Source organism: Hirundo rustica, chromosome 5, assembly GCF_015227805.2.
Source record: "Hirundo rustica isolate bHirRus1 chromosome 5, bHirRus1.pri.v3, whole genome shotgun sequence".
Taxonomy (NCBI): domain Eukaryota; kingdom Metazoa; phylum Chordata; class Aves; order Passeriformes; family Hirundinidae; genus Hirundo; species Hirundo rustica.
The window spans coordinates 15,352,689-15,368,621 of NC_053454.1; the positions used below are offsets into that span (position 1 = coordinate 15,352,689).

General features: G+C 37.8%; 1 protein-coding gene across 3 annotated transcripts in view; it reads right to left on the reverse strand.

Annotated features, from left to right (window-relative positions):
• The window catches only part of FAM184B (family with sequence similarity 184 member B), a 37,096-nt gene extending 21,556 nt beyond the window's left edge, over nt 1-15,540 (reverse strand). For 2 of the 3 annotated variants that reach the window (XM_040065885.2, XM_040065884.2), the window contains exons 1-2: nt 14,793-15,540; nt 1,198-1,956 (exon numbers count right to left, since the gene is read on the reverse strand). In XM_040065885.2, coding sequence (XP_039921819.1) covers nt 1,198-1,956; nt 14,793-14,927 — 894 coding nt within the window. In that variant the 5' untranslated portion in view covers nt 14,928-15,540. Of the gene's footprint in view, nt 1-1,197; nt 1,957-12,842; nt 12,983-14,792 lie in introns of those variants that run through there. The other variant, XM_040065886.2, reaches the window with a different exon arrangement.
• Between the last annotated feature and the right edge of the window lie 393 nt (nt 15,541-15,933).

Consider the following 15,933-nt stretch of genomic DNA (forward strand, 5'->3'; position numbering starts at 1 on the left):
TCATCCTCTGATCTTGTAAAACAAAGAGGAAGTGACTGTATTGTAGGCTCAACTCCCTCGAAGAACATCCTTCAAAGAGGTAGCTCAGAACTCTGCATCATCAGCAAAATGATAGTGGCAAGCAAGATGTGAAGGCGGATGGTGAAAACAGTTAAGAGCTGCCATGGAAGAACACAGCTTACTGGGCTGACCCTGCCCCCTGCAGAATTCCGGGCCTCTCTTCCTCTAAAGGAAGAAAATCTTCTTTCCCATTAGGGAACAATTTTTATTATTCTGTAATACTCCAAGTCTAGACCTTCAAGGTGTTTTCTTATCTAATATGCAAGATTGCTGTCAAGGGGCTGGGGACATGTCTGGCAGGTGAGTTTATGTGATGTAAAGCACCAAAAGTATCAGAAGGAAGTTGAACAACTGAGCATAGAGCATGACTGTGTGATTCAATTTCAGCACTGTGCATCAGCATCTCTCCTGCACTCTGACTTTCTGTACCAAAAGCAGCTGTTTGGCAGATTTCCCATGACATGCCAACCTCTGAAACTCCATCTGACACATGATGCAACCAGGAGGGGTCTGCAGAGCTGTGCTGCAAGTGTATGAGATACACAGCAGTGAGGGTGGGCAGGCAAAGTGCAAGGTGAGAACTAACAGCAAAAGTCTCGTGGCTCAGCATGTAAAACTTCACAAGTGTAAAGGACATTTCACTAAATGGCACTTGTACAAGCTGCTGCTGCAAGAGTCATACAAAGAACTTGATTCCTGCCAGCTCAGGTCTTTTATCTAACCCTCTTCATACCCATGCACTGAGCTACTGGCAACCACGAGGAAAAAGGAGAATGTACTCTGTAAACACTCACTGGTAGCAGTAGTGCCTGCTTGCTGTTCTTGTCACATTCCTGGGCAGGAAAGGTAAAATTCTGTTCAGCCAACAGGTAAGTTTTACTTCACTCCTCCCTCAAGGAATACAAAGTCTACTGTTCAAAGTGTTCTCCTAACGAGTAACTAATCACCTTAATTCTTTCTTTAAAGCTGTCAGCATTTTATCACTCCTATTTCAGTTCTAAGCCTCTAAAACTGCTTTACTACTTAAAAAGCATTTGAATCAACATGATATTTAAAAGACCCACCTACCCCAAATTTTAAAGAAATGATAATTTTCACTTTCTCAGGCAGAGATAGAGTTAGTGTCTCATACTCTACCTGTATTTGCTCCTTCAGCTTCTGGGAATGCTTCTTTCTCTCATTTATCTTCTGGTTTTTCTCCTCTAGGTCTGCTTCCAGCTTCTTTACCTGCCGCAGCAAAAAACCTTGCTCAGTCTCTGAGCTCTTCTTTTGCTCTTTTTCTCTTTGCTGACAGTTTGTTTCTATCGCAGATTGCTGCATGGCATTTTTCAAAGTCTCTTTTTCTGTCTCACAAGGGGCTTGCAGTTTTCTTGTTTTCTGAGTATATTCTTCAGTGGTTTTCTGGTTCTCGCCCTTCAGGTCTTCCATCTCATTTATTACAGTGCGTCTTTCCACACTACATTTTTCATCTAAATTTGCTTTTTTATCTAGATTTTCTCCTCTAAATGCTTTGCATTCATTTAGCAGTCCATCAAACTCCTGATTTAAATGTAAAAGTTTGTTTTCAAAGCCTGCATTGGTATCTACTGTGTGTGTAGAAAGGCCTGTCTGTGCTTGCTTCACTTCTGTTCTTGACTCCTTCTCTTCTGCTTGCTTTTTACACAATACTAACTCTGCCAAGGCTTCTTCCTTCAATCTCTTGTGTTGTGCTACTGCAATTTCAAGGGCCTGAATATGCTTTCTCAGTAACTGTTCTTCCTCAACTTTGCTTTTACACTGGAGAATTGTTTCTCTGGTCTCAGCAAGAATATTCTGAATTTCTTCTTCATGAGCCTCTCTCAGAGCCTGTATACTGTCCTCATGTTCATCATTCTTAGTATTCAGGGCATATATCACCTATCAAACAAGAAAAATGGAAAAGTGAAGTATCTTGGGAACAGTAGCCATTAAATACAGTAACTGGATTATCAAGGTGTTAAACACCGAAAGAGAATTACTGCTATAAATTATTTTTTTCTTTTTCCTACCAGGAAGAGAAGGGACAATTTTAAACCGCAAAATCTTTTAAAAAAGGAAGAAAATACTGTGACAAACAATTTTTTCCCCACTTTTTGACAGAAATGTCTATTTTACTCTAGGTAAATTGTCACTTCATTTCACTAGTTTGATCCCTAATACAAAGAAGGAAGATGGGTCCCTTCTCTAGCTAATTAACTCCTTGTCTGAAGTCCAGTTCATCTGACCTTCAGTGCAGCAGGACTACTAAAGGCAAAATTGCCTTTAGCACGAAAGTGCTGGGGACCAGTAGTGGCAAATCTCAACAGTGAAACCTGAGGTCCTGTCATCCAGTTCATGCGGACCAAAATCACTTCTTGATGTAAATGAAAGTAAGAAAAGTGGATTAAACTCTGTACTCCTGGCTCCAGTTAAAACACCATGAAAGAAGCACTCCTGGAATCACATTCCTGACAAGTCAGTTTGGTCAACATTTCAGGGTAGATATTACCCAACTGCAAACATCTTTTGACTTGATTCGGAGAAGTGTTCAGGCAATGTGTTTCAGGGTTTTTTTCCCTGTAATTTCAGTAACAGCTATAAAGCTCAAAACAGCTTTTAGCAGATTCAAGCAAGTCTCTGATGACAAAAAGTAATTTTTTCAAACAACTGATTTATGCCCTTTAATGTTTTATTTTCTTTTACGAAATGCAGAATAATAATTCTCATGACTGTAAGACCTTATTATGCTAAGCAGGCGTCATCTGTTACCATAACACACACCAAATATCACTCACAGAAGCTGTTGTACAATCATTCTACTGCTGCTTCAAAAAGAAGATGCTATCAGAAGCCCATAGCAGCCTGAAATGAAGATTAAATGTCCCAGTTAAATTTACAGCTACATATGATTGCACAACAGAATAACTACCTTGAAAAGACACATGCTTGTCTTTCAGACCTCCACTAGGACATATACAGGCTAATCCAGTTTCTACTGGACATAGTTATCTAACTCAAGGAGAGCAACACATTACGTATGAAGGTTTTTGACTTGCTTGGTTGGTTAGAGCTTTTTAGGGATAAATTACTGCTCTAAAAAACTAGGTTTGGAATTTATACACACATTCTGACAGATATTTTCAGTCTGGTCTGAACCCACAGAAGTTCATCAAAAGATTCTTATACAATGTTTGAGAAAACCATAGCCTTAAGTAAGTAGATAAATAAATAAATACAGAAACAATGTCACAATTAATTTTTTAATTATGCTAGAGTTGTGGCCCTATAATCGTCAAACCTTTATCAGAGCAAGTCTCAATTGAGAGTCCAGTAAGTGTCTTGACCAGAACAAGTGTCACAAGCCTGCAATGTGTTATATAAGCCTAGATGATGTCTTCAGAATAATTGAATTTGCTTATCGATGTCCAACCACTTTTTTGTGCTATCTGTATATGAATAACATTGAAATTTCAGTCAACCATAATTTAAAGCAAATACACAAATACATCTTGTGCATAGTCAACTTCCTCCCTGGCAGTCATGAATAAGGTACAGAAGCCGTAAAAAGTCACGAATGCAAAACACAGTCTCAATATATTTCTTGACAAACATTTGACAAAATAGAGTAACAGCCTCATATTTCAGAAGAATATCAGACATGAAGTTATTGTCTGCATTTAGATAGGTATATTTTTGGGGCCTTAGATTACAAGTCATTAATTCTTCTCTGTTATTTTTAACCATTTTCCTTTGAAATGGAAAGAGTTACAGCATACTGAACAGATTTCTTCATGTCACTAGCTAAAATCATTCTATGAACAGTTATTATCTATTCCAGAGACAGACACAAAAACTCCAAGAATGTTATTCTTGCCCACATTTTCCACACTGATCAGTTATGAATGACCAGTAATTAGGCTGAGTAACTCTTTAGTTAACTAGGTCAGATGCTGATGATAATTTTTCTGTATTTCATTCCTCCAGTAAAACAGAAATGAACATCTAGCCTAGTGAGTGAGATGTTCACTCAACGACAAATTTATCTAATAAATTACCATGGCCTGTCTCATGCTAGGTTGTGTTCAGGATTCCTCTAAAATCTGACTGAATCATACAGGTTTCCCAAATTCCACTAAGCATTAGACTACCACCAGCACCTTACATGAGTTATCTAAAACAATGGAAGAATCTGGCCTCCCTGCCCCATCTATTAATCCTAAACTGCTGTCCAGTACTGGCTGGAATCACAACAAAGCATTTTGATTTGCACGCCCTTAAATTTAATCTTCAAGCTTGAGCGCTGAAACTGACTCCTCCATATCTTAACCTTCTTAAAAGATTTAATTTTGAGATGGTTGCTGCTCTCTACTTTATGAAATTTAAGCCCTTCACATGTGCCTTTCACTCCCTACTGAATATAGCTCCTATATTCCTATTCCAGATACCTCATTCTGAAGACTGGAATTATATGAGATGAATCCAGTGCTTTATGTACTGAAAGGAAAAATACTGAAAAATTATTTTAGACCCCTACACTGTGAGTATACACTAACGTGGTATAAATCCCTTAAAAGCTGTGTTGATAAACAGCTTTTAAAAAGCAGCTCTAAAACTGATCATTTGACAGTACAGACAGAATAGCTTTCAAATGAAAAGAGCACATCATTGCTCTTGGAGTCCCTACCATAATACCAATGGCTTCTGCCTCCTTACAGTTCTCCAAAACCAAGTGGATTGGGGAACACTGAAATGAATTTATAGCACCTCAGTGTTCTATGGCAGCTTTGTTAAAACATTATTACTTACACACACTTGAATATTAACAGTGCAGTGAATGTGAACCCATCTCATTTGTCCTATTTTGTCCTTCAAATGCTGTAAATCTAAACAGCAGCTCCTTTCTAATTTTCCTTATGGTGATATAAAATAACAAAGAAACAAACAAAAAAGAAAAATAAAACATTCAACTGCACCTAACAGTGAAGACAGTTAAAGCATTCAAACCAAAAATTACTCTCTACTCACAGTAGTGTTAAATACTATTCTTAGAGGAACTTGACTATCACCATGAAAAAAGTAGTTCTAGCAGCTTGCTTTTCTAGATGAATAAGAAGTAAGACAATTTGGTATGGAAGGTGAGGATTAAGGATGCTAAGATAAATCAAAGAAAAGAAGAAAAGCAAAAGATCATAAGTGTTCTTCCTTTAGGCCCAAGCTAGTAGACACAAAACCTTCCTGACAAAAAAGGGTTAAAAGAAAAAATAATAACAACAACAACAACAAAAAAACTACAAAAAACCCAACAACAACAAACAAAGCCCCCAAAAACCAACCAAACGGACAAATAAAAAAACCACAAACCACCCCTCCAGCCCCCCCCCCCCCCCCCCCCAATAAATAAATAAATAAATAAAATTTAAAAGAAAAAAAAAAAATTAGAAACTGCCCTGGATGCAGATGCCAAACAGGGTACGCCCAGCAGCACTCTACACAAAGCAGGGAAGGACACAAACTTCAAACTTCTGTTATTAAGGAAGAAGTTTGCTAGAGGGTCACTAATGCCAGGTGACTCCATGCATCATCTCCTTTGCACTAGTAGCAACAATATCTGGTCTTCACTAGCAGGTAAATTTGTTTCTTTGAACTCATCTTGTCTACTTGCCAAGCAGAGCAGAGCAAGGTCCTGATAAACACGCCAGCCTCTTTAAAAGCAAACTACAGGGAAATTATAAATAATAACTTCAGTTATTTAAACAAATGGCTCCTCTATCCTTAACCCTCCTTTGTCACCAACTCTACAGGCTCTCTAGAAAATAAACCCACCTCCCACAATTTACTAATTAATTAATACTCTAATCAGTCTCTCATGTTCTAACACTGAAGAATAATGTCTTTTAATTAAGGTACAGGCCTAGGCTATGATTACCTACAATGCTGATCCAATTTTACACCTATGCTGATTTCATACATAGGTGATAAATGCTACTGTTCTAAGGTATGACTTGGGACCTAAAGAGCTAAGTCTCAGCTCTCTCCTTGCATTCTCTGTGCTTCCCTGAAAGCACAGAAATAATTCCATGCATCCAAATATTTGCAGCAACTGTTCATAATGCAAACACGTATGTAGTGTTGTGTAGTATGAGAGAAGCTTAAAAAAAAAAAAAAAAGTTACTCCAAACTTCCCGAAGTGTCTCAGAAGAGGTACATGGCTTGTATCCTACACCAGAATGAATCCTTATTATAATAAAGGATTTTTTGCTGCAGGAGTTTCTCTTTAATTTCAGGGTGAATCTATATCCTTTCATCCATGATAAAGCCCTTCAGACCCTGGAAGACTGAGGTGGTGCAGCACAGAGGTAGCCAATGGCTCTGTACGGAATCCACCTGTGTTGAGATGACCTGATGTCTCTTGGGCAGAAGCTCATGGTGCAATGTCTCAAGCTTTCATGCCTCATTCATTCATGCTCAAATTTGAATATATCACCCCTTTTCCTACACTACACTACCATGTCAGTGCAAAAAAAACACAAAGAAAAACTAAAATGTATCAAGAAAGCATAAGTATAAAATGTCTACAGGTTTTTAATATATTTTGGCACATTTTTTGCCTCTTTCTGCCACATTCTTTGTTCCCTCCACCCCCGCCAGCTTCAGTTTAAATTTAATACAAGAAAATAACACAGGTACATTTATTTGGTCCCATTTTTTACCTTTTATTTTTCTGCTTAGTGTAGTGTAATACTGAACACAGAAAATGGTATTTTAATGGTTTATGTATTGCACCCAATCTCCCAAGTGTGATCTAACATAAAATGAGCTCTGGCCTAAATTTTACTAAAGAGACATCCGGCTGTCCCTCATTTGCACTTTACAGTTTCTAATAAGTTACAAGAATAATTGCCAGGCAATTTAAGAATTAGGAAGGTAAAGCTATATTGCAAGAATATTTCCACAAGCAGAGCAGGTACTAAAAAAGGCACCAATGCTTTCAGCAAAGAAAAAAGTATGTTGTAGAACCACAAAACTTAATTGGGAGTTAATTGGGAAGTGTCTTAACTGCAGTAAGTGCCACAAGTCTAATCTGTGTTGTGTAAACCCCAAAAAGGTCTCCAGAAGTACTGAATTTGTTTGTCTAAGTCTAACCACTTTTGGTGCTAGCTGTATATGAACAGCATATTGGGCACCAATACTACATCCCAACAACTTCAGAAAAATTTCAGAAAAGCAAAAAAATATTGTAGAATCACAGAAGTTAATCCTAGAAAGAGAGTCCTCTGCTCTGGGAGAATACCAGGCAGTTTATTACTGAAATTTATTCTGGAGCTGTTCAGTAATATCTACCCAACTTTAATTTTTTTTTTTTTTTTTTTTTTTACACTGGTCACAAATCCATCTGCTATGACTGATTGTAAGCAGTGCCTCCCCAGCATAGCAAGAAGTAGGTCTTCCTAAACAGTTAAGGAAATATTAGAGACTTCTTCAAATGTGACATGGAAATTCTGAGAGAAACTGGTTATTCTGAAACACAGCAACCACATAAGGAAGTCTGAGGACACCGCTAGCAATTACTGCAAAGAAATGTCTAGAGAAACCCTACACATGACATTCTCTGGAAGATGTTTCCTGCATACGAGATGGCATTAATCTCACCCAACATCGTCCATTGCATCATCACACATCTAATCCAGGTTAGCCAAAGGAGAAAGACAGATGACTCCAAAGAACAATATATCCCTTCCCAATACAGGTGTCTAAATCAGGTGACACAAGTGAAATTGGTTGCTTCATGGGTTTATATCATTTCTGCATACTCCTTCTCCAGCTTCTCCCTTTTCTACAGAGCTGACAAAGCCCTGTGCAAAGGGAAAAAAGTTTCCATTCTCAGAGGCTGAAACTGATAAATTGTATGTTCTCTAGGGTTTCTCTCCACCTTGCACTGATGTCTCACCTCATACTGACTCCATTTCTATATACCCACTTCATGCTGTTTTACCAACAATTTACAAACCAAAACAGATATCGGGTGCTCATTAACTGGATGAAATTTATTTTGTCTTCCATCTATATGCCTTATTTCCTTCCATTTTGTTTAGATATTTATTACCCTCGGAATTAGTATAATCCATTAATTTTAATATGTTGTTTCTTTTTACTTCCAGGTCATTACTTACTATGTGAAACAATGCATGCTCTAACCCAGATCTTTGTAGTACCTGCCTCCCTACATTATGATGTTGTAAATCTTTTTTACAGTTTCTGGCTCATGCTGTATCTTATATGTCAAAACCCTTTTCCACATAAATTTGAATTTTTTTTTTTTTAACTTAAATAGAAAACATACTTTTTATTTAGATTCTGTGTGAGAGCTAGAATAAATAAAGAGCTAGAATAAATAAAATCAGTTAGCATGACATTTACATGAAATACATTTCTACTACTTTGAGGTGATTCAAATTCATCTTGAGTGTATTTATCAGGTTAAGCTGTATCCAAATGTTGTCAGAGGATCACATTATTTTTCAGTAAAAGCTAAATTAGGTAAAATGTCTATTAAAACCCACAAAACTAGATGAAAGATTATGCTTAGACACTGAAAAATCAGTGCCAATTAACACTCACACATATGCAGGCAAGCAGAAAGGCCATTTTGTTTGATTTCAGAGTTCTTTCTCTTCACATTTTGCAATCACTTTCTTGGTGAAATACTTAACTCCTTAAGATCTCAAATATCCCCATAAATCTTAGGCTATTACAGTCTTGGATGAGTTCAACTTTATCTTAGGAAGCTCTGTCAGATGTCTAATGTGCAAGAAGCAGAGGATCTGTCTGACAAATTTATGTCCTCTGTCCATTGTCACTGTAGACCAGGTGAATTTTTAGTACACGAGTGGAGTCACCAAATCTGTGTCAATATAAGGAAAAGAAAGAAATACCTTATTTGCATGAAATTCATGGATAGTTTAGCTCTGTTTTTTGTTACATATCAAACTCTTCTAGGACTTAAACCTATCTAAAACTCATAGAAGTTTGATCTCAATTATGCTTCAAAAATATGGCCTAATGCATTTCATCAACCAGATTTAGATACAGTGGTGACAGAAGTCATTTGCCAAAATAACACTGTTTTGTCAATTGTTTCATTACATCCCAGACTTTTAAAGAACTTTAAAGAATCTAAATTGCAAACACATGTTCAGTGCTTTGAAAAGTTTTGTTTGGCTGTTTTTTAAGTGATTCCAGGTATTTACCTGAAATGTTATGCTTCCAAAATACCTTCTGATCTGCAGATTACAATAAAGCAACATTGTCCAATTTTACAATAAATACAGTACCAAAAGAGACTTGTCAAGTAAGCTCTCACTTGATTCCCATCTTTCCAAGTATTTACTTTAAATATAGTAGAATTTGGTAATCTTGCAAATATAGTTCTAGAACTGTTGATTTAATTACAGCTCGAAGTGGAAGAGATTTTATCCAAACAAATACATGGTTTTGTAGGGACAAATATTATAATTTATTTAAACCACAATATTTATTGCCAGTTTTGCCCTTTTCATAAATCTGTGAGAAGAGTAGATAAAATGAGTCCTGTTTCTTCCTAATCCAAAGCATTATACAGATTGGTTACTTCGCTAATTAAGAAAAGAAAGCATCAGAACCCTCAGGTATCTGTGAATTTATAATACCAGCTTCTATTACAACAGGCATCAAAACTTAAGTTCTTGCTGCTGTAAGCAAATTCAACTAAAAGATCACAAGGATTCAAGAAGTGATTGTAAAATGTGTTGAATAAAAATCCAGTTAGGGCAAGGAAGTATTAAGATACCCTGCTAATCTTTGGAAAATCTCACAGATCAATGAAGGCAATGAAACTTTAGAGAGGAACACCAGACATGTCATACTCCTGTATCTCTCTGGGCACCATCAGAATCAGGCTATTGCCCCAGACAGACCTCAGCACAGTGTTTTTTAAAAGACATTTTTCTTTCAGCTTCTCTCCTCATTTTCAAAGCAGCGTCACTGGACACCGAGTCAACACAGTGTTATGAAGCTAAAGGGCTACATGACAATATACACCATAATACTACACGATTACTTATGTACCCAGAACATTTTTACACAAACATCTGTGAGAGTAAAATGGAGCAAGATCAAATACAGCCACTACTCACATTCCCATTTCAGGAAGATATTCTTATTAAGCATATGCTGGACACCTTCTGGGATTGTATCAACGATCACAAAACCAAGAAAGTTTAACCACCATTTAAAATCATAAAAAGTGGAAGCAGTCTACAAAGAGCGTAGTGGCAATGCACTGAGTTGCATTGCAATGTCCTGTAGTCTGCAAAAAATTCATTATTTTTATTAAATACTAGGGTGTATCACTATTTTAGTAAAAACATTTCAACATTGTAAAACATGTAAAAGTACTATCTGTAGTTCTAACAGCCTTGTTATCAAAATCTAGTAGTTCTACCTCAGTGTTATAGCTGTTTTAATAAAGCATAGAAAATATTTTAACTAATGAGGACAGGACTACTGCGGGGCGGGTGGGGAATAACATGACTCTTTATGGGGAAAAACATATTTTATATACAATGTTCAAGGCTGGAGTGCTCAAAAGCCTAAAATACATAGCTCAAAATATTTACATGAGACTCTTCCACTGACTTCTAATTTTGGTATAATTTTCACAATTGTAAAACATTGGCATGTACTGGTTAAAGGGAATCCTAAGAGAGAGGTACTATTATAGTGTCACTGAAAAAGGTGCTCTTAAATATTGCCATTATTTAAAAAAAAAAAAAAAAAAAAAAAGACAGAACATGAAAAAGCTATAGGCTTGCAATTTTCTTTTGTGCAATTAATGGATCATTAGATTTTTTTTGCCTATTGCCTATAATTTGCATATTAATAATATGCAAAACATTAACCAGGATTCATTGATAAAGAGACTTGAATTCATTACATACTCTCCACTGTAAACTAGTCTTGAGTTGTCAGATACTAAGACCATCAGATTTTCTGCGAGCTTGATATAATTAGTGCCAAATTTGTATGGTATAAAGAATTCCACACACAGATGTCATTCTTATCCCTTGTATTAATTTAAATTATAATTTCTAGCTATCCAAACAAGATACTAGGCTTTTTCATAATAGAAGTATGGGTTTAATACTGCTTTTGACTAGCTGACCAACACAATTTTATGACATTGCACATGCATTTAATAATCCAGGAGTTCCTTTTTAGGGAGGAACTTTCTGTAAGGATAAGCAGTAATGACAAGTCAAGAAATCTTAGCCTGCACATTCTTGTCAGCTCATAGGCAAAAATAATGCTAGCCTTGAAATCCTGATAGCAAATTGTACACAAAAATCGTGGAAACAAATACATCAGAAAGTACTTCAGGATATGGATGGCTGATTTTTGTTGGTCTTGTTAGCACATAATTTAAACAGTTTTATAAATAGATTCTATTTGCCTATATGGAAATAATTTTTTTATATTCCCTGCCCAAAGAAAAAATACTGTAGCTCCAAAAGCATGATCCTAGTTTTCCTTCTATTCTACTTTGCTTCATTTTTGTAGAATATTGAATATGTCTCTAGAGAGCTGAGATCAAAAAGCTTCAAGCACACAGGGGAGCTCTGGTAGCATAACAACTAGCTGCACAACAGCTGAACCACTGTTAGCATTAGTCACTGAGTACTGTTAACACATCACAGCAAACAACGTCAATAAACTTAAACTATGTGAAAAAGTCAGTATTTTTCAACTGGAACATGAGTAGACCACAGAAGTGCTCTGTTAGAGTTATCCAGCTGTCAGGTGCTTCCAGAATAAACCATTAAAATCTGATCATATTTCATGTCTAAAACCAAGAAATGGCTGAAAGCTTTATGGCAGATAAAGCAGGAAAGGTTAAAAGATCTAATATTTACCCCTGCTACAAGACACTGAAGTGGTGTAAACAGTCTACACCCTCACACACGTGCCAAGTCACTTGGTAACTCTTCAGTAAATTTCCACCCACAAGAGTGAAGCTAACAGAATTAAACATGAGTATATATATTTTTTGCAGAAGTCAGCCATACCTCCCTTAAACAACAGAGGAAAGAGGGGGTTGCTTTTCCAGCTGATTTTCCACTGAAGCTTATTAAATAATGGTCTTATTTTCTACCTTGCTGAGCGAGATGAGGCACTAAACCTCCAAGTGACTGCTGGTGATAGGCAGTCAGAATGTGTAACATTTTGAGCTGCTCCACACAAAGTCATTAAGGAACATCTGCCTATGCTGCTGCTTCTGGAAGAGGCACACACTTGCTTCCCTTTGACATTTCTTTCCCCTAAAGGGAAAAAAGGGTTTGTAAGTGCATTTTACCAGCAATTAACTTTTCCTTGCATCAGCACTCTCTTCTATACAGAAAATTCTTGTCAGGCTACTTGACTTTTTTTTTTTAGTAACAATCTACTTGACCAGTAATACTGCAATTTAAAATGTGCTTCTTAGAACAAGGCTCCCAGATTGGCAATATAGAGTCAGATGAACCCATTATTAGCATTACTTAGTAACTACTACAAAGTCATGCATTCTGCTACAGTCGAATACAATTACAAACACACTCATTTCAGGAGAAGAGAGCTACAAAACACTAGTAGTCTGTAGCCCAAAGCAAGCAAAACATTGTTAAATGTTTGTATTTTTTTCAGCTACAGCCAAAAACGTGCAGAACAGAAAAACTGAATGACCGAAGGTATCAAAACTTCATAGATTTTACCTTTTCAAAAACAGAAACAGCAGTAGAATGGGAGCAGCTCTCAGAGTCTCCATCCAAATTACATGTTGGGATTCCCTGCATCCCCCTATTCCCCTAATCAACACCTTAAGACATAATCAGCACTACATGCAAGGATAGAAATTCATCACCTCACCCAGATTGGTTCCTTTGATACCTTTACACACTTCTTTGCCTTTGAGAGTAGGAGGAAGCCCCAGTGACTATGTAACAAAGAGAAAGGAAGTCAAGATCTATAGCTTATACCTAATTTACATATTTTGTATTCATCTCACCTGCCACAACACTGAGAGGATGAATAATGAGATCATTATCTCTTCATCAATGAAAACATGAAGTCACTGAGACAAGAAGTTGCAGCTGTGCAACAACACACAGCAGTATTGCATACAGAGTTAGAAACAAAATGTAAAGTACTATGGGCCATTTAAATTTAGGAGGGATTTTATTATAATCATTCTGACTGTTATATAACCAAGAAAACAGTGCTTTAAAAGGGAGCTTTCAAAATTCCTAGGCTAAGAATTATTATAACAAATTTCCCATATAGCCATTTTTCAGCTGATCTGGTGTCAGATTTTGCTGCTTACATACTTGCTGTTGGTACTGCATTACTCTACACAGAATTCAGAAGGGAAAATAAAAATACATGATTTAAATTCCAGCTGTGCCATGAATTCACTATAAGTGTAGTGTTATTGCAGAGAAACTTGTTTCTTAAAAGCTACATTCCAAAACAGAATTATTTGCTTTTCAGAAATACTTTTTTGAGCTTCAGATATAAATCATCCTTATTTCAGATAACCGAAAAGCATCAAGAGGGGAAATTCTATCAAAACTAAAGAAATCAACCCACATACTTTAACAGCAGAAATTTAGCAAAAGACATCTGAAAAAAACTACTGCAATAAAATTATGCTATGTATGGGCAAAAAGTAAGGTTCTTACTGTGCACAAATACTACTAAACAAACATAGAATCAAAGAACCTGTAAAGTTAGTATTGGTATAGTACAGGAAGTATAGTATAGGAAGTATATGTAATTAGAGATAGCTCTTGTTTACATATTGAGGCACATGATGTACATTACCACACAGTTATCATGAGAATGATGGCACTATAGCCATTCTAACTCGAACAACTGACTTCCTATTCTTTGACCTGTATTTTTAGTCAATGTTTTTTCATTGCTAATAAGTCTCTATCAATTGCAGCGAGGTAACAGAACATGTAAAATCTGTATTAGTAAGCAAGGGTAGTAAATAGGATTTTCTCACTAACAAAGATACAGCATAAAAAAGGTCAATAGATAACTGCCATTTCCTACATATTTTCTCTTATATCTTAACATGGTGTGGAAAATATCGAGTAGTTCAGTATTGACTAAAAGTTTTAAGTACCATATACCACGTAATTTAGTCCTGTCTCTTCTCCAACTCCTTTTCCAAACGTCATTCAAAGTAACTCTTCTTATGCACACCAGGAACAATTAGCTGTGAGTCAGAGTACTAGCATAATGTAGTACCACGCGTTGCAACAATATTACTTGAGAACCTATAAAACGCAAATTGCATGCAGTCGAAATAATTCTAGAAGAAAAGCGGATAGTGTCAATACCTCTCAGCAGCTCCCAGACAGACCCCCCCGTCTTCGCGGAGCTGGAGCTCTTCTCGTTATGGTCGCACGGTAACTAGAGCAGATCCGTGCGACGCGTCCATCGCCTGCCACAAAGGCAACCCCTAAGGATGGGGGGTTCCCGCGGGGGAACTGTGCGCAGGGAAGTTTGTGCGCACCGATGTTCTGGGCAACAGCATAAAGAAGACTCGTTTCCCTTTCCTCCTCTCGGAAAGGAGCATCAGAGGAGACAATTCCCTGACAGCCCCGGCCAGGACAGCCTCACCTCCCTGGAAAGACTGCAACAGCGAGACTTACCTTAGTGAGCTGGGCAATCTTCTTGCACATTTTCACGTGCATTTCCCGACTGCATTCCTCCGCCGAGCTGCTGCGAGCGGCTTTAGATCCATTGCAAGTCCCGGGCTGATGAATGCTGTTTATGCCAGAGGCCATGAGACTTGAATTTTAATCACGTCTGTCTGCGTACGCTCCGGGTAGCGCGATCCGCCCCGCTGCTCGCCCCCGGCTGCGCGCCCTGACAGCGCCCGGCGCTGGAGGAACTTCAGCCCCGAGCAGGGCACGCTGCAGCCGCCGCTCCCCCTACTCTGCAGATGTCCCAGTCCTTCAACAAAACACCCAGGCGAGCAAGCTGAGAACAGCATGTGCAAACGTCCTGATTGGGATTTTTTTCCCTCCCCTTCTCTTCAAATGGTTGAGCTTCCGCCAGGAGAAGACGCCAGCGGCTGGGTGTTACGAATTCCCCACCGGCGACGCTGAGCCAGCCTGGAGGCAATAGCGCAGGCATTGCCGGGGTTCGGTTGTACCAGAGATTGCCTGAAGATTAAATCGTGCTGCCTTCTTCAGTGTCAAAGGGCTGCAGAGGTCATCTGAGAAGAGAGTGTTGGCACCTTTCATGAGCTGTTATTTTGGCAATCCTCTCTAAACCAGGATGGGCCATAAGTGATGAAGAAAAGCTTTGTTCAGTTTTTGCTGCTGTCTTGAAAGCAGAATGGGAGCCAAGGGCCGCACGAGCACAGCTGAGGCCAGGAGCTGTGTCCAGAATCCAGTCTGCCTTATCCAAGGAGACTTTGTTCCCTTCAGTTACACTAAATGCACTGGAAAGGTGCCTGAAAAAAACTGACAGTATTACAGGTCTGAGGTCTGTCTTTTTTTTTTTTTTTTTTAATGTGCACACTGTTTCAAAGAGATCAGGCTTGGACATGTAAAATAAATAAAGGGACAGAAAAGGCAGAAAAATACATATACACACAAAAGGCAAGCTATTAAGATAATGAGATTTTTAAAGAGAATGCTTCAGTGAAGTGTTATGCAAGAAGAAAACTGCTGGTGAACACGATTAAACAAGTCTAGAAGCAAGGAAGTAAGAGAAGAAGTATGAGAAGGCCAAGTAGGGTGAAGTAAGAGAGGTGGAAAAGAGGAAAAGGGAGAAAGAACAGAT